The sequence below is a fragment of the Phocoena sinus genome, chromosome 1 (assembly GCF_008692025.1).
Source record: "Phocoena sinus isolate mPhoSin1 chromosome 1, mPhoSin1.pri, whole genome shotgun sequence".
Lineage (NCBI taxonomy): Eukaryota > Metazoa > Chordata > Mammalia > Artiodactyla > Phocoenidae > Phocoena > Phocoena sinus.
In genome coordinates, this window is record NC_045763.1 from 136,101,641 (window position 1) to 136,121,860 (window position 20,220).

At 34.1% G+C, this 20,220-nt stretch overlaps 1 protein-coding gene across 7 annotated transcripts in view; it reads left to right on the forward strand.

The window, feature by feature from the left end:
• TOR1AIP1 (torsin 1A interacting protein 1) overlaps nucleotides 1-20,220 on the forward strand; it is a 52,933-nt gene that overhangs the window by 26,614 nt on the left and 6,099 nt on the right. For 3 of the 7 annotated variants that reach the window (XM_032653563.1, XM_032653607.1, XM_032653581.1), the window contains 6 exons: nucleotides 8,156-8,197; nucleotides 9,270-9,356; nucleotides 11,855-11,911; nucleotides 14,038-14,079; nucleotides 14,611-14,679; nucleotides 15,522-15,542. In XM_032653563.1, the coding sequence (XP_032509454.1) occupies nucleotides 8,156-8,197; nucleotides 9,270-9,356; nucleotides 11,855-11,911; nucleotides 14,038-14,079; nucleotides 14,611-14,679; nucleotides 15,522-15,542 (318 nt within the window). The remainder of the gene's footprint in view (nucleotides 1-8,155; nucleotides 8,198-9,269; nucleotides 9,357-11,854; nucleotides 11,912-14,037; nucleotides 14,080-14,610; nucleotides 14,680-15,521; nucleotides 15,543-20,220) is intronic. The other 4 variants (XM_032653573.1, XM_032653590.1, XM_032653617.1 and 1 more) reach the window with 2 other exon arrangements.

Genomic DNA, 20,220 nt, shown 5'->3' on the forward strand with positions numbered 1-20,220 from the left:
GAGTACATCCATGTCTTTTTTTTTTTAATTAATTTTTATTGGAGTATGGTTGCTTTACAAGGAGGGAAGTTTGTATCAATAAGGTCTACCTCAAGAAAAAGGAAAAATCTTAAACAATCTTACCTTACACCTAAAGAAACTAGAAAAAGTAGAACAAACGAACCCCAAAATTAGTATTATTAAAGAAAAAGTAAAGATAAGAGCAGAAATAAATAAGAAACTAAAAAGACAGTAGAAAAGATCAATGAAACTAAGAGCTAGTTCTTTGGAAAGATAAACAAAATTGACAAACTGTTAGCTAGATTCACTAAGGAGAAAAGCAACAAGGCTCTGATAAATAAAATTAGAAACAAAAGAGGGAAGAATACCGATACCACAGAAATACAAAGGATTATAAGAGAGTATTTTTAGCAGCTATACACCAACAAATTGCACAGCCTAGAAGAAATGGACAATATCTTAGAATCATACAACCTTCCAAGACTGAATCAGGAAGAAATAGAAAATCTGAATAGACTGATCACTTGTACAGAGATTGAAACAGTAATCAGACAACTCCCAAAAAACAAAAGTCCAGGGCCACATGGCTTCACAGGTGAGTTCTACCAAACATTCGATGAAGATTTAATACCTATCCTTCTCAAACTGTTCCATAAAACTGAAAAGAAAGGAATACTTCCTATCTCACTTTAACACATTATTGACCAGAGATGCCACAGGAGTTAGTTTCTGCAGAAATCCCCTGGTCAATAATGTGTTAAGAGGGCAATGTCACCATGATACCAAAACCAGAGGATGATAACAACAACAAAAAATTACAGTCCAGTATCTCTGATGAACATAAATGTAAAAATCCTGAACAAAATATTAGCAAACTGAATTCAACAATATATTGAAAAGATCCTACACCATGATCAAGTGGGAGTTATTCCATTCAAGGATGGTTCAACATTATAAAATCAATCATTGTGATACACCACCTTAATAAAATGAAGGACAAATCCATAAGATCATCTCGGTAGATGCAGAGGAAGCATTTAACAAATTCAATACTGATTTATGATAAAAATTCTAAAGTTGGAATAGTAGGGACACACCTCAACATAATAAAAGCCATATATGATAAACCCACGACAACATGATACTCCATGGTGAAAAATTGAAAGCTATCCCTCTAAGATCAGGAATAAAACAAGGATGTGCACTCTTACCACTCCTATTCAATATAGTATTGGAAGTCCTAGCCAGAGCAATTAGATAAGAAAAAAGAAATTAAATGAGTCCAAATTGGGAAGGAAGAAGTAGAAATAATAAATGAATACAATAAAGTTACAGGATATAAAATCAATATATAAAAATCTGGGGATTTCTCTGGTGATGCAGTGGTTAAGAATCTGCCTGCCAATGCAGGGGACACGGGTTTGAGCTGTGGTCCAAGGGCATCCCACATGCTGCAGAGTGACTAAGAAAACAATGTGCATAGCACAGGGAGATCAGCTCAGTGCTTTGTGACTACCTAGGTGGGTGAGATAGGGAGGGTGGGAGGGAGATGCAAGAGGTAGTAGATATGGAGATATATGTATAGCTGATTCACTTTGTCATAAAGCAGAAACTAACACACCATTGTAAAGCAATTATACTCCAATAAGAATGTTAAAAAGAAAGAAAGCAATGTCACTTACGATTACAATAAAAATAATATACGTGGAAGTAAATTTAATCATGGAGGTAAAAGACATGTAACAGTGAAAAATACAAGACACTGTTGAATTGAAGAAGACACAAATAAATGGCAAGATATTCTATGCTCATGGATTGGAAGAATTAACATTGTCAAAATGTACTTATTACCTAAAGCAAACTACAGATTCAGTGCAATCCCTATCAAAATCCCAAAGCCATTTTTCACAGAAAAGAACAAAAAATTTTAAAACTTATGTAGAACCACAAAAGTCCCCAAGTAGACAAAGCAGTCCTGAGAAAAAAGAACAAAGCTGGAGGTATCACACTCCCTGATTCCAAACTATACTACAAAGACATAGAAACAGCATGGTTGCTATGGCAGGAAAACATACATAGATCAATGGAACACAATTGAGAACCCAGAAATAAGCCCACACACATATGGATAATTAATTTATGACAAAGGAGCAATGAACATAAAATGGGAAAAGGATAGTCTCTTCAATTAATGGTATTGGAAAAACTAGACAGCCAAATGCAGAAAAATGAAACTAGACCAAACCATACACAAAAACTAACTCAAAATGGACTAAATATTTGAATATAAGATGAAAGCGTACACTTCTAGAAGAAGCAGAGACAATATACTCTGTGACATCAGTCTTCGCAGTATCTTCCTAGATACATCTCCTCATGCAGGGGAAACACAAGCAAAATTTAACAAGTGAGATTATATCAAGCTAAAAAGCTTCTGCAGCAAAGGAAACCATCGATAGAATGAAAAGACAACCTACTGAATGGGAGAAAGTATTTGCAAATGACATATCAAATATGGGGTTAATATCCAAAATATATGAAGAACTCATACAACTCAAAACAGCCTGATTAAAAATTGGGCATAGGGGCTTCTCTGGTGGCGCAGTGGTTGAGGGTCCGCCTACCGATGCAGGGGACACGGGTTCGTGCCCTGGTCCGGGAAGATCCCACATGCCGCGGAGCGGCTGGGCCCATGAGCCATGGCCGCTGAGCCTGTGCATCCGGAGCCTGTGCTCTGCAACGGGAGAGGCCACAACAGTGAGAGGCCCGCGTACCGCAAAAAAAAAAAAAAAACCATTGTGCATAGGAGCTGAATAGACACTTTTCCTAAGAAGACATACAGATGGCTAACTGGCACATGAAAAAATGTTCAACATCACTGATTATTACGGAAATGCAAATCAAAACTACAGTGAGATATCACCTCACACCTGTTAGAATTCTCAAAAAGGCAAGAAATAACAAGTGTTGGCAAGGATATGGAGAAAAGGGACACCCTCATACATTGTTGTTAGGAATGTAAGTTGGTACAGTCTCTATGGAAGACTATTTAGAGATTCCTCAGAAAGTTAAGAATAGAACTACCATATGATCCAGCTATCCTACTTCTCGGCATTTATCCAAAGAATATGAAGATACTAATCTGAAGAGATATCTGCACCACCACCCTCCCCCATAATCATCACAGCATTATTTACAGTAGCCAAGGTACAGAAACAACCCAAGTGCCCATCAACAGATGAATGGATAAAGATGTGGTATATGTATAAAATGGAATACTACCCAGCCATAAAAAAAGATGAAATTTTGCTATTTGTGACAGTGTGGATGGACCTTGAGGGCATTATGCTAAGTGAGCTAAGTCAGACAGAGGAAGACATACATATGATTTCATTCATATGGGGAATGTAAAAAAACTAATAAACATTTAAAAGTAAATGAACATACCAAACAAAAACAAACATGTAGATAGAACAAAGTAGTGGTTATCTGAGGGGAAGGGGCAGTGGGGAAGGGAAAATGGGTAGAGGGGATCAACTGCGTGATGGATGGAAAATAAGGTTTTTTTTAATAAATTTATTTGTTTATTATCTATGTTTGGCTGCATTGGGTCTTCATTGCTGTGCACGAGCTTTCTCTAGTTGCAGCAAGTGGGGGCTACTCTTCGTTGTGGTGCATGGGCTTCAGTACTTGTGGCACACAGGCTCAGTAGTTGTGGCTCGCGGGCTCTAGAGCACAGGCTCAGTAGTTGTGGCACACGGGCTTAGTTGCTCCACTGCATGTGGGATCTTCCCGGAGCAGGGATCGAACCCGTGTCCCCTGCATTGACAGGCGGGTTCTTAACCACTGCGCCACCAGGGAAGTCCCAGAAAATAAGTCTGTGGTTGTGAGCACATTGTAGGGTATATAGAAGTAGAAATAAAATGCTGTACACATGAAACTTACAGATCAATGTTACTTAAATTTTTTAAAAGATGTTTAAAAAATACTTCTCATGAACACAGATGCAAAAACCTTCAACAAAATGTTAGTAAATCAAAATTTTAAAAGTACGAAAAGAATTAATACACTACAACCAAATAGGATTTATCTCAGGTGTGCAAGGCTGGTTTAACATTTGAAAATCAATTCATATAATCCAACACATCAACAGACTAAGGAAAAATCATATGATCATATCAATAGATGTAGAAAACAACATTTGATAGAGTCCAACACCCATTCATTATAAAAATCCTCAGTTAAGAATAGAGATAAACTTTGTCAACTTGATAAAGACTGTCTACAGAAACTACAGCTAACATGTGTAATAATGGTAAGAAACTGGAAGCTTTTGTACTAACATCAGGTACAAGGCAAGGATGTCCTTGCTCACCAGTTTTCAATATTGTGCTGGAAGTTCTAGCTAATGCAATAAGACAAAGGAAATAAAAGGTATACAGATTGGGAAGGAAGAAATAAAACTGTCTTTATTCACAGATGACATGATTGTCTATGTAGAAAATCCAAGAGAATGGACAAAAAAACCTTCTGGAACTTATGCAGTTATGCACAGTTGTAGGATACAAGGTTAATATACAAAAGTCAAGCACTGTCTTATATACCAGTGGTGAATAAGAGATACTTGAAAATAAAAATACAATATAATTACCATTCGCGTACCCCAACATGTAATACTTAGATGTAAATCTAACAAAACACGTACAAGGTCTATATGAAAAAAACTACAAAACTTTGATGAATGAAATCAAAGAACTGCTAAATAAATGGGGAGATATTCCATGTTTACGGATAGGAGGATTCAATATTGTCAAGGTGTCATTTCTTCCCAACTTAATCTGTAGATTCAGTGCAACACCAATCAAAATCCCAGCAAGTTAATTCATAGATATCAACAAATTAGTCCTAAAGTTTGTATGGAGAAACAAAAGACCCGGAATAGCTAACACAATATTGGAAGAATAAAGTAAGACAGTACTCAGCCTCAAGCTAAACTAAACCTAAAGCTACAGTAATTGAGACAATGTAGTATTGTCAAAAGAATAGACAAGTAGATCATTGGAACAGAATAAAGAGCCCGTAAGTAGACCCACATATAGTCAACTGATCTTTGACAAAGGAGCAAAGGCAGTACAATGGAACAAAGAGTCTTTTCAACAAATGGTACTGGGACAACTGGACATTCACATGCAAAAAAAAAAAAAAAAAAGAATCTGAACACAGACCTTAACACCTTTCACAAAAATTAACTCAAAATAGATCATAGACCTAAATGTAAACACAAAACTATAAAACTCCTAGAAGATTACATAGGAGAAAAATCTAGATGACCTTGGGTATGGTGATGCCATTTTAGGTATAAACCAAAGGCATTATCCATGAAAGAAATAACTGATAAGCCGAACTTTGTTAGAATTATAACTTCTGCTCAGCAAAAGACAATGTCAAGGGAATGAGAAGGCAAGCCACAGATTGTGAGCAAATATTTGCAAATGACTTATTTGAGAAAGGACTATTATCCAAAATAGACAAAGAACTCTTAAAACTCAACAATAAGAAAACAACTTGATTTAAAAATGGGTTGAAGTCCGTAATAGACACCTCACCAAAGAAGATATACAGGTGGCAAATAAACGTTTGAAAAGTTGCTCTACATTTTATGTCATCAGGGAAATGCAATTGAAAACGAGATACCACTACATACTTACATTAACAATACCAAATGCTTATGTGGATGTGAAGCAACAGGAAATCCTATTCATTGCTGTTGGGAACATAAGATGGTCCAACCACTTTGAAGTTAGTTTTACAGTTTCTTACAAAACTAAACATACTCTTACCATACAGTCCAGCAATCACATTCCTTGATATTTACCCAAAAGGGTTGAAAACTTATGTCCACACACAAACCTACACACACATATGGCAGCTTTATTCATAATTGCCAAAACTTGGAAACAACCAAGATGTCCTTCCATAGGTGAGTGGATAAATAAACATCCAGACAATGGGATATTATTGTGTTAAGAGCTATCAAGCCATGAAGAGACATAGAGGAACTTTAAGTGAATCTTACTAAGTGAAAGAAGCCAATCTGAAGAGGCTACATACTGTATGATTCCAATTATGTGATATCCTGGAAAAGGCAAAACTCTTGAGACAATAAAAAGATCAGTGATTGCCAAGGGTTTGGGGTGGGGGTGGGAGATGGGGGAGCAATGAATATAGGTAGAGCACAGAAGATTTCTAGGACAGTGAAAATACTCTGATATCATACTAGTGGATACATGTCATTATACATTTGTCTAAACCCATAGAAGGTACAACATCAAGATTGAGCTGTTATGTAAATTATGGTCTTTGGGTGATTACGATGTGTCTGTATAGGTTCATCAGTTGTGACAAATGTATCACTCTGATAGGAATGTTGGTAATGGGGAAGACTATGCATGTCTGGGCACAGGAAGCATATGGGAAATCTCTCTCCCCCTCAGTTTCATGAATCTTAAACTGCTTTTAAAAATGAATTTTTAAAATGAATTTAAAAATAAATTTAAACAAATTACTGAGTGCTTACTATGTGCCGTTATGAACAAAACTGATGCAGTGGTAGAAGGGTAGTAGACTAGGAATCAGAAGAGTCTGTATTCAAGTCCTTTTTTGTCACTTGTTAGTCCTGACACCCTTAGACAAGTCACTTAGTATCTTTGAGCCTTACCTATGATAGTATTCCCTTAGGACATTATGGGAATCAGGTAACAGACATGAAGTTTTTTGAAAACTAACTAGCAACATGAAAATATTAAGGACTTACTATTATTAAAATAATAACTAAGACATGACCATTGACTCTTAAGAAAAAAATTTTTTTGCATGCTATGTGAATAGTTGTATAAATGAATAAAGCAAAACAGCTGTCCAAAAAAGAAATACTGTTATAGTTATGCACTTAGAAAACAAAACTTCAAAAAGGGAACAATACCTTTTTATGTGAATGGAAATATTAACAAATTTTAAGGGAATAGCACTAAGACAAGTTTGACTTTCTATTTTTCTGCTTGGAGGAAAAAGATTAACTGAAAAGACAGTCTTTCTAAGGAAAGAGTAGCATAGTATTACTAGCAATTTTCTCAGGGTTAATTTTTTTTATAGCAGAAATGTTGGCAAATACTGATTTGCACTTGCCACTATTAAGAGAAGTTTGACTAGTATTATACCATCTAATTAAACTGATTTTAAAAAAGTATTTCCAAATTCACCATATAATGTTTTGGTAGTTGCCTTCTACAGTACAGTTTTTTTTTTTTCTTTTGTAAAGCAAATGGGGGTTAAAATCAATAGAAGAAAATCTGAAAGCAAACACAAGTTTTCAGCTCTGTGGAACATACTACTTCTCATATGATCATTCAGCACTATTTTAGCCCAATTGTGCAATGCTTGCATTTGGGTATACCTTCCTTTATTAAAAAAAAAAATCACAGAATTCCCTGGCGGTCCAGTGGTTAGGACTCTGCGCTTCCACTGCCAAGGGTCTGGGTTCAATCCCTGGTCAGGGAACTAAGATACCATAAGCTGCGGGGCACAGCCAAAAATACAAAAATAAAAGTCAGAATAGCCGATGTAAAAATACTGCATTTGTTTGACACATTTTGCTCGTTTATCTTTGTCCAGATTCTCTGGCTCTTAGAAATAGTGTATGTGGACCTGCTGGAACTAGGAGAGTTTCTTTACCTTTCTTACATCCTCTTTGGATGCACTGATTCATTAAAGAACTAGTTTTTCAACTCTACTGGTGTGGTTGGCTTTTCAAAAGAGTATAGGGAATCTAGCAGATATGAGAATAAGAATACAGTAAACCTATAGGGACTGTATTTATCAACATAGAGTTTCATGTTTTCTGCAAACAAAGGTTACATTTTATAATACAAACAGACCTCTGGGTGAAGGAACAGTAAACTCTTTCTGATTCTAGTTTGTAGCAGACTTATTCCTGAAATAATGTAAAGGGAATTAATTGATTCTTTTTTTTATAATTTAACAAAAAAAAGTTTAATTGGTGTGATGTAATGTTCACTTCCCTAAATTAAATGCTCTTATTTATTCCTGAGCTTTGGCTTATGATGTTACATACAGCATGTATGCTTCTCTCTTCTAGAAGCCACCAGTGTCCAACAGAAGGTCAATTTCTCAGAAGAAGGTATTTTCTCTTAAAATATCATGCAATATATTCTAAATCTTTTTGTTGTTAAGATTAGAAGCAATTTTGCTAAGTACTTAAGAGAGAGAGCAGAAAATAGTGTCTTTTTGGAAAAAAAATTCATGATTATCTGAACTGTTAAATGGAAGGTAAAATAGGATAGAATGATAGCCTTTCTGTGCATTTTTTTTTTTTTTTTTTTTTGGTACGAGGGCCTCTCACTGTTGTGGCCTCTCCCGTTGCGGAGCACAGGCTCCGGAGCCGCAGGCTCAGCGACTCATGGCTCACAGGCCCAGCCGTTCCTCGGTATGTGGGATCTTGCCGGACCGGGACACGAACCCGTGTTCCCTGCATTGGCAGGCGGACTCTCAACCACTGCGCCACCAGGGAAGCCCCCTTCCTGTGCATTTTAAGCATCTTTTGTCTGTTTGAGTTAATTTAAGCAAAGCTAATATTTTCCGTTTCTGGCATGTGCTGGCCTTTGATTGTGGTATTCAAATAACCAGTTTTCAAATTCTCATAACCAGTCTATGTTTGAATAGTACGGTAAAATTTAGTCCATTTTTAAGTTCACCATAATCTGAGATTAGTCACCTGCATACTGAAATGTTTGTGTACGGGTGTATGTATCCACACACCCTGTTTGCAAACACACACACATATATGCAAACACATACACATATATGCAAACACATATGCATGCATATACTAATCTTGTCTGAATTTATACACTAACTATATGTACTTTTCCTCCCCATAAGTTAAAACTTTTCTTCTATTTAATGTTCATTTGTTTACTTTTCAACTCTACATTAAAGCCTCAGAATATAATCTTATTGAATATTCGTTTCGGATATAATTATTTACCTCAGAGAAAATAAAATAAATGAGCTCAATTTTAGCTTATTTAGACCTTTGTGACTCAGAATAGTAAGCATAATAAATAGCAATTCTATATCCGATTATTTTAAAGGCTTCATTTTAATGTTGAATTACTTGTTTTTATTTTTTAATCCAGATCTTTAGAGCCTTAGAATAAAGACTATACTAGTATATTTTTATTTCTTTTTAGGGGAAATGGAGGAAAATGATCAAGACAGCTCTGACAGTGATGTTACGGTTGTTAAGGTCAGATCCGAGGATTCTGTTGAGTCCGGAGGTAACATTGCTTTATGTACATATGACTCTTATCTTAGGAGCTGTATTTTTAGTTAAAGTATAAAGGTATTCTGTGAATTTGCTTTTTTAAAAAGTATTTTAAAGTATTTATTAAAACTACTTTTTAAAAAGTTGTGTGCTTTTAAACATTTTTTAAAATTACTGATTCCATGTGTACATCTGATTAGTAATGTAATATCTAAACAAACAAATCACTTTTACCTTGCTTTGTTGTTTATGGAACATAAGATATTTTTGTGCTCAAAAGAAGAGTTATTTGTGATTTTTTAAAAAATTTAATAGAGGGACTTCCCTGGTGGCGCAGTGGTTAAGAATCTGCCTGCCACTGCAGGGGACACTGGTTTGAGCCCTGCTCCGGGAAGATCCCACATGCCGCGGAGCAACTAAGCCCGCGAGCCACAACTACTGAGCCCACATGCCACAACTACTGAATCCCGCGCACCTAGAGCCCATGCTCTGCAACAAGAGAAGCCACTGCAGTGAGAAACCTGTGCACCACAACAAAGAGTAGCCCCCGCTCGCTGCAACTAGAGAAAGGCTGCACGCATAGCAACGAAAACCCAATGCAACCAAAAATAAATAATTAAAAATTAAATTAAAAAAAATGTTTATAGAGAAACTGATCACACTGGCATTGACTCACTATACTATCAGGAGTATTAGTTAGCTTTTAGGAAGTTTTAATAAACTTAGATTACTCCTTTTATCTCTGAATTGTTCAAATTCACATCCAGTTAGCAATAACAATTTCTGATTGTTCCTGTGAATTGATGTTTAAGTTTTTTCAAGGAAAGAACTGACTGAAGAGAAAAAAAATACCAACTTGAGACTTATGAGGGTGCTGATTAAATTTGTAAACTGTGGAAATAATAAATAATTTTGTATTTTAGCTCCATTATAGAATAAGTCTCTACTTACCCCTCACCATCTTTTGAGAATTTCTGTAATTCTTATGTTTTACTAAATCATTCCATTTTAAAAATAAGCTCAGAAGCTGGTTTATGGGCATTTATTCTACATATTTCCCACCCTTCCTCATTTTTCCCCATTCTTTCTTTTTTTTTAAATATTTATTTATTTATTTGGTTATTGCAAGTCTTAGTTGTGGTACACAGGATCTTTATTGCCGCATGTGGGATCTTTAGTTTCAGCATGTGGGATCTAGTTCCCTGATCAGGGATCGAGCCTGGGCCCCCTGTATTGGGAGCTCAGAGTCGTAACCACTGGACCACCAGGGAAGTCCCTCACCATTCTTTCTTGATACAGAAATCCCAAAGGAGATATGCAACACTGTAGCCTGGTGGTTAAGATCTTGGGCTCTGGAGTTTCACTGGGTTTCACTCTTCCACTACTAGGTTTGTGCCCTCAGGCAATTGCTTAACTTCTCTGTTCCTCAGTTCCCTCATCTGGGTTGTTGTGAGGTTTAATTACTTAGAGAGTACCTAGCACATAGTAAACACTCAAATTGAGTGCTGTTGTTAGTTTTCATATATGCATACATACAGCTCTAAAAATTAGAGATTAATTAAGTCCTGAATCATATAGCCAGTAGCTTGATGCCGTTGCTACCAGTGTGGCTCTTTGATGCTACATAAACCCCAGGCTCTGTGATCCCTTTTGAATTCTAATAAATTCTTACTGAAGCATGCATACCCCATACAGAAGAAAACTCTAGCTAAAGAACAAAGATGTGAGGCATATTCAGAAGAATACTGATCTTTCTAGATTGTCTTCTGGGCCAGTTATTACCGAAGAGGTACTAGAAGGTCCACTGGAGTGCAGGAGGAAAATATTAGAATTTAGTATATATACATCTTTTATTTCATCCATTTAAAATGTCTTTTAGTTTGTTTTATAATATATACAACACATTAGTTAATATATTATTTTAGTAATGCTTGTATATAATATTAAAAATATATTTTGGAGATAGATGCTCAAAATTTTTTTAGTTAGAGGAGTACACCAACAAAAATACTTAACCACCACCTGGTTGTGTCAAGTGCTTTTGCCTCCAAGATAGCAGTCTGACTGCTTTTAGACATACTTTGTTATAAACTCCACTTTTAAATGAAAAAAAATTAAGATTTTTAAGAAGGGAAGGCTAAAATACATAACATATCGACCACTTGCAAGAAAAATTTAAGACAAAATGGATAGTAATGATTTCCAGAAGATCCATTATTGTAAACTTTCAAGATTTTCCCCAGCTCAAAGGTTTCATTATCTTCTTTACCTCATGCCATGCTCTATATCTTTTTTTCTCTTTAAAAAGAAAAGACAGATAATTAATTTTTTAGACATAACTTGACCCTTTAGAAACTATTTTTTAAAATAAATTATACATTCAAGTGTTGAATTCCCTGGGGTTTATCTGAATATTTTTGCTCTTTTGATTACTCATCATTCTCTGGTTAAATGTGCACTTAGAAAGTTAAATATGCTTTATAGTATACTATATTTCTTTTTTGTTTTTAGACCAAACCACCAGATCATCAAGTCAATATCCAGAATCATTTTGGCAGTCATCACAAAGTAAGTAAAACCATGATTTTTACTCTTAAAAGTCTACCTGTGGCTGTGGTCAAATGCTATTCTTATTTTTGAAGATCTTCTTTTGCAGTTTAATGTAAAATGTTGAAAAAGAGGTATAGTGAATGCTAAAAAAACCCTTCATCTTGCATCTTGAATTTGTTTCTTGAGTTAATCACCTCTGTACCCAACATTGATTTTGAATTTAAAAAAAACAAAAAACTACTGCCTTCTTTGATTTGTTGAATGTACTCGTTTGCAATATAAATTTGTTGTTTGTTTTAGTTTAATTAACTAATGTAGTAGTTTGAACCTACTTATATGGTATGATTTAAACTGTGTTGCGAAAGTTTGGAAGGATGAATAAATAAGTGGTAAATCAGGTAAAGTAAAAAGTTAATGGTAAGTTAGTTGGTGTGTATATAAGTCTTACAGCCCGGCTTACAACTTTGAAAATTTTCATAATAAAATATTGAGAAAATGTAACACACATGAAAAGAATGGGAAGTAATATGCTAAAATGCTAACAGTGTTTTTTCAGGATGGTAGAATTGTTGTTGACATTTTTCGTTTACTTTTTTCCTATGTTTTGCAGATTATCTACAGTGGACATGTATCTCTTAGGTTAAGCAGAAATTACACTGTGTTTTCTTTTTCCATTTTTAAATCAAGTCCCAGAATTCAAATTAATTATTAGTCAACCAAAAATATCCTGGAATGTAAAATCTTCAAGAAATTTTTTTCCTTCCACAATACCATTTTAAAAATATGAGACTATTTTTAAAGAAAAAGTCTTTGGAAATCTGTTTTTTAATCACCGTGTTCATAGAATTCCACTTTATATATGTGTATATATATATATTTTTTTTTAGTTTTTAGTAGGTTCTGGGTTTGGAATTAAAACTGAGACAAAACAAAAGCAGGTGAAACAAAAATCAGTCATTTATGGAAAATTACTCTCTGGATTATCTTATATGTTTGCCCTTTGCTATTCTAAATCTTTGATCTTTGGAAGCTCTGAAATGTGTGTCCCTATATTAATTATGCTATACTTATGCAATGGTATACTTTTCAGTTATGGAAAATGAGTTGTTTGTATACAATTAGGTATATATTTCCTTGAATCGAAAATGCCATTGCTTTTATGTATTACTGAGAAAGAAAACCATCCAGTTAAACTGTGTCGTATCACTGATTCTAAGATGCAGCCCTAAAGCAAAGGTGTTTTTAAAAAATTACTTCACAGAGTCAATGAAAGACAATACAAAAAAGTGTGTCTAGTTTTTTAAAAAGTTCTTTGTTAGTGTAGGCTGAAAACAGATCTGGAATATACACCTATCTGTCTTATTCACCACGGTTTTCCTACAATGTTTTGCACGTAATAGGCACTTAATAGACATTAATGAATTTTTAGGTTATGCATTTCTAGAATGTTACAGCCAGCACATACTGCATTTTTAGTCAGAAAATAAGTTCAACATAAATTTATATTGGTACTTGTATCAGTAGCTAGAAGTAACTTGTTTCTTCAGGGCAGATTTGCAAATTTACCATGTTATAATTGTTTGTAATAACATTTTCTAATTATCCCATTGTATCATTTTGTAGCTGTCCTTAAATACCATCCCAAAACATGAAGTAGCATCTTGCACTGCATAACTACTTTGCAGTGTTCACAAATTTGCTTATATAGTATATACCGTTATATATGAACTGCCTGGGTTTATATCTCAGTCCTACTACCTTTTACATATGTAATCTTGGGGAAAATTATCAATTTCAGTTTACTTATTTGTAAAATAGGAATAATAGTATCTACCACATAAAGTGTGAGAGTTGATAAAATTATACTTGGTACCTGGTAAGCATTCAGTACATTTAGCTTTTATTTTGATGGCGTTGCTCTTAAAGCTGGCTTCTTATTATCCAATTCCTGAACATTTTGAAGTTTAGAAAAGGGAAAATACATATATATTGTATATGTTTGGGACTGATGAAAGAAAGGTTTGATTTCTTTTGTTTTTGTTTTTGGTGTCAGTAGTAAACAAGTAAAATGTTTATGCAACATCTTCATTGTTTTTATTTCAGTTCTTTATTTTCTATGACCTTATCTCTGTTTTCTGTTTCAGGTCGAGACTTCACAGCTTATGATAAGCAACCATTAGCGCTAAGTAAGTGGTTGGTTGTCTATTCTTTTATCTATCAACCCAGTCTTGCTAGCCAACAAAAATTTGAATAGAATTCAAAGTCATTTTACCCTCTTTGCCTTTTAATCCACCACAAATTGATACTATATGTAATATTGGTACTCTGTGATGTAGAAATGTGTTTAGGACTACTTTACTGAAAATAATTTATTTACAAAAGTAAATGGTTAACCTTTTTCTTCTTAATTAACACCAAAGTGTTAATGAAGTTCAAGTGTTAATAAATGCAGTCATAGACCATAGCAAAGGACTTGTACATAGTTTTGTCTATTAGGGGATTATGTATTTATTTGCTGCCTTTTTTGCTGTGGGAAGTAACTCATCCTCACTGATGTGATCCTTTGACATTATCTTTTACTTTTGAACCTATTGCTTTGGTTGTTTTCCTCGCCAAATTTGTTTTGCCTTTCTGATAAATTTACCTTATAACACTGAGGTATAGTATACATTTTCAAAGTATGTGAAATGATATCTTGATATATATATTTGTCTCAGGCTCGGGATATCAAAAAAATCCTCAGGAATGGGTTGAACAAACCACAAAAATAAGGACTAGGATGCAAAGTAAGTTGATAAATCTCTACCTGTTATTGAAGAAATTTTTAAATTACTACCTGTTATTGAAGTAATTTTAAGTTTATTTGCTGTTTTTTTGACTATTTAACATATAAAACTGTTTAGTTCATCAGATAAGCATTTGGGTTGCTTGTGATCTCATTAATAAAGGACATTTATGATTGCTAGTTTAGTTATTTCCGTCTACTTGGACTGGCAGGAGATGGACTGGGTGTAGAGTGTAGAATCATGGTGTGAGAAAACCAGTGGATGATAGGTCTGTACTTGACAAATTGTCAGTTCTGTCTAGCAGCAGTACAATCTGCACATGAAATTGAAATTCTAATCTTTTGATAGTACCTGTTTTTATTTTTAACAGTTGTTTACCGTTGTATAAATAACCACTTAGAGCAGCTTTGCATACCCATTATTTTAAGTTATAAATGCTGAAATCCTCAAATTGTATTTTCATGTTTGGGTTTAGGATGGATTAAATGTCATAGAATTTAAGAAATATTTAAGAAATAAATAGGTGTGATAAAACATACTTTGAATTCAGTGTCTATCATAATTTATTTCTATAGCAGTGTGTCCACATTAAACCTTGACTGTATAAAAAAAATCCATGCCATGCCTTAAGTGACCTTTAACCTCTATCCCTTCCTTATTCCTGTAGCCACAGTAGGTCTTGAGGTCATCAGGTGTCCCTTACTTTTATTTAGATAATATAAAAATCCCCATCATATAGCTCTTGCTCACGAAATAACTAACTGTAATTGGACAAGATAACCTCTGTAGCTTTGTTTTTCTATCAGTAAAGTAGTAATGGTTGCAATTCATTTTTTCCCCAGCAGTGAAGTATTACCGTACACGTAAGTGAGTTCTTCAGCTGTCTAAAACTGAAATAACTTTTTGCCCTCACCTTATTGTTGGCTGTTATTTTTTTTTGGCCATGCTTCGCAGCTTGTGGGATCTTAGTTCCCCAACCAGGGATCGAACCAGGGCCCTCAGCAGTGAGAGCGCGGAGTCCTAACCACTGGACCGCCAGGGAATTCCCTGGCTGTCATTTCTTATTGCTGTATATACTTGCTATTAGAAGACCATTTCCTCTTAAAATTTGTTCTTCTTGACCTATTATAGTTAGGAAACCAAATATTAATTCAGCTTTTTAAGATTATGGTTATAACCAATATCAAAAATTATAACATTCTGAAGATCTAAGAATTACTCTAGGAAGCAAAACTGCACGAGTTTAAGTGTATATACTATGAAAAGCTCAGAGTTTTATGATGTTATTAGTTCTTAACTATATATTCTGGGTAACTAATAGCAGATAAATTACTTCCAGAAAAGTGAAGTGTAGTACATATTGTTGTCACAAAATGTTTGCATTGTCCTCTGTTAAGACACTGTACAAATGCAATGCAGAAGGGAAAATAATTATATTGAAGGTCTAGCTGGAATGTAGAAATAGATCTTTATGGTTGCTAAATTGATAGCTCATTTATAGTATTTTCTCTGTATTCCTATTTTGTCTTAAGTTTGTATATTTGTTATGGCTTAAATAGTTGTATACTGGTTGATAGCCATCTACCATATATACAGAACTTCCAGAGTTAAAGAGAAACTATATAGCAGAAATTTGCACATTCGGGTGCAGGTAACAAAATTTTTTAGATTTTTGACCACAGAAGGACTTTTAAGATAAGAAGAAAGAATTTTCAATCAGAGTAGACGATTGCAGAAAGAATTTTCAGTCAGAGTAGAAGATTGCAGTGATTTCCAAACAGCCTTATAGATTTCTCTTCAATCTAACATCATTTGAAAAAAACTTTTCCTTGGCATTCCAAGTTTCATATCTTATTGTCTTAACTATACACTTCTGCCTGCTTCAGTGAGAAAAAAAAAATTCATTTTTAGATTTAGGTGTTCAAGAACCTGGATTTCAGATCATCACCCTATGTTAGTACCAGTTCTCTGGGTAGACAGGTCCCAGTTCATGTTTCTGCCTGTATCCAGATCTTTGGGGAAAGATAGAACCACTGTCTATACTTTTGCTGTGTCCCAGATGATAAAACAGTGAGGCCTCTGAGTCTGTGTTTCATTAACATACATGCTTTGGAACCTGTCTCTAAAAGTGGTGTAGAGAAAAGAGGAGAGTTTGGAGTTAGAGCTATTGGGTTCTAGTCCCAGATCTTCTGCTTACTAATTGAGTCATCTTGGTAAAGTCTCTGAAATTTTGTGAACCTCAATTTCCTTAACTTTAAAGTTGGGACAATAGTGCCTATAACTAGGTTATTCTAATGAGCTTATTATATATGTGAACACAATTTTTTAAGTCTAAATGTACCACATAAATAATTAATGCTTATTTATTGTTAACAATATATTGTGTAATAATCAGTAGTAATAACTATGAAAGATTCATGCCCTCTGCTTTTGACTTTATAGAGTGATTGATGGTTACCATGCTCTTCAGACTAGAAAAACTCTGAGCTTTATCTTTTTAAAAAGATCTTTTTTAACGGAATTTTTATTACTGTCTCTAAAAATATTTTTAATGAGGATAAAGTTTACCTTTTAGACAGTGTGTTGCCTCAGTAGTATATATACCCTACTAAGTTTGAGTTCTTCAAATTATATAAATGTTTCATATGGTATATAATAACTGTTACTTACCTATTCTATATCATTAAAATCATCATAGAAGAGCACTTAACATTTTTATGTATTGTCTCATTTGATCTTTGCAACCATGGATTAAAGTTTTCAAGATAAACATTATCTTGATGGATTTATTTTCTAAATTGTTTCACATACTCTTTAACTGTAGGTTAAACTATTGAAGTATGATTGACATACATTCATTTTGGTTTTTAAAATATTTTGTTAAAGTATAGTTGGTTTACAATGTTGTGTTAATTTCTGCTGTATGGCAAAGCGATTCGGTTATTCATATATGTATTACTTTTCATATTCTTTTCCATTATGGGTTGTCAGAGCATATTGAATATAGTTCCCTGTACTATACAATAGGACCTTGTTGTTTATCCATCCTATATATAATAGTTTGCATCTGCTAATCCCAAACTCCCAGTCCATTCCTCCCCTACCCCCACCTTCTTGGCAACCACAAGTGTGTTCTCTGTGTCTGTGAGTCTGTTTCTGTTTCATAGATATGTTCATTTATGTCATATTTTAGAATCCATATATGACTGATGTCATATGGTATTTGTCTTTCTCTGACTTACTTCGCTTAGTATGATAATCTCTAGGTCCATCTGTGTTGCTGCAAATGGCATTATTTCATCCTCTTTTATGGTTAATATTCCATTGATTATATATATACCACATCTTCTTTATCAATTCATCTGTGATTGACATGCATTTAATGTATACAACTTACGTATTTACTGTATACAACTTGATGAGTTTGGAGATAAGTATATACCTGTGAAACCATCACCATAGTCTATGCCGTGAACATATCCATCACCTCCAAAAGTTTTCTCCCACCCTCTTTATTTATTATTATGTGTGTGATAAGAACACTTAAGATCTACCCTCGTAGCAAATTTTTAATATATAGGACAATAAATATAGGTACGATGCTCTACAGTAGATTTCTAGGATTTTTTCATCTCATTTAACTGAAACTGTGTACCCTTTGACTGATATCTCCTGATTTCCCCCTCCCCCAGGCCCTGGAAACCACCTGTTTCTATGAATTTGACTAGGTTCCTCACATAAATGATATTATGAAGCATTTGCATATCTGTATCTGACTTATTTCATTAGGATAATGTTCTCCATGTTGTCCAGAGTGGCAAGATTTCCTTCTTTTTTAAAGCTGAATAATAATTCCATTGTGTGTGTATGTGTGTGTATACATGTATATGTATAAATACATCACATTTTCTTTATCCATTAATTTGTCAATGGACATTTAGTTTGCTTCCCTGTTTCGGCTATTGTGACTATTGCTGCAATGAACATGGGTGTGCAGATATCTCTCCAAGGTCGTAATTTCTGTTCCTTTGGATATATATCCAAAAGTGGGATTGCCGGATCATATGGTAGTCCATTTTTAACCTTTTGGGGAACCTCCATAATTCTTTTCCATAGTGACTGCACCAATTTATATTCCCACCAACAGTGTACAGGGATTCTCTTTCCTCCACATCCTCTCCACATACCTTGCACTTTTGTTTTTTCGATAACAGCCACAATACATTTGATAATGTGAGGTGATTTCTCATTGTGATTTTGATCACATAAGTCATGTGCTTTTTAAGTTTGATGTAATCCCATGGTCTATTTTTACTTTTGTTGTCCGTGCTTTTGTTGTTATATCCAAGAAATCATTGTCAAGGCCAACTTCAAGAAGCTTTTTCCCCATGTTTCTTCTGGGAGTTTTATTGTTTCAATTCCTAATTTAAGTCTTTAATCCATTTTGAGTCGATTTTTGTGTATGGCATAAGGGTCCAATTTCATTCTTTGTATGTGGATATCCAGTTTCCCCAGTACCATTTACTGAAGAGACTATCCTTTCGCTATTGTGTAGTCTTGACACCCTTGTTGAGGATCAGTTGACTATATCTTCATGGGTTTATTTCTGAATTTCTGTTCTCTTCCATTGGTCTATATGTCTGTATTTATGGCAGTATCATAATGTTTTGATTATTCTAGCTTTGTGATATATTTTGAAATCAGAAAGTGTGATGCCTCCAGTTTTGTTCTTCTTACTCAAAGTTGTTCCGGCCTTTCAAATTTGGGGTCTTTCGTGGTTCCATATGAATTTTAGGATTGTTTTCTGTTACTGTAAAAAATGCCATTGGAATTTTGATACAGATTTTACTGAACCTGTAGATTGCTTTCAGTAGTATGGACATTTTAAGAATATTAATTCTCCATTCCATGACCAGGGGATGTCTTTCCATTTACTTATGTCTGCTTTAATTCCTTTCATCAGTGTTTTAGAGGTTTCAGTGTATAATGCTTTTACCTCCTTGGTTAATCTCATTCCTAAATATTTTATTCTTTTGATGCTATTGTAAATAGGAGTTTTTCTTAATTTTGTTTGCGTTAATTTTGTTTTCTTAATTTTATGTTCTTCTGAGTTATATGAACGTTACATGTGTTTCATAATAACTATTATTTAGCTATTCTCCATTATTAATATCATCATGCACTTCACAGCATTTTCATATATTATATCATTTGATCTTTGCAACCATGGAACGAGGTATTTAAGATAAACATTATCTGATGGAAAATTTTTTTTTTTTTTTAGTAAGACAGTTTTAACTTTGGTTACCTAACTTTGAAGCTTCTAAATGATGCCATTTCCTAGACTAACCTAGTAATTGCAAAACAATATGCCTTTAGAGTTAAGGTTGATGTCATTTTGTTTCATTTGAGGTTTTTTGTCATATGACCAGAAATAAGGCTATTTCTGTAAAAATATATATAAAATAAATAAATTAGCAATGCTAATTTTATTCCTCCAGTTTAGTCCAGTGTTTCTCAAATGAAAACTGTTGTTAAATA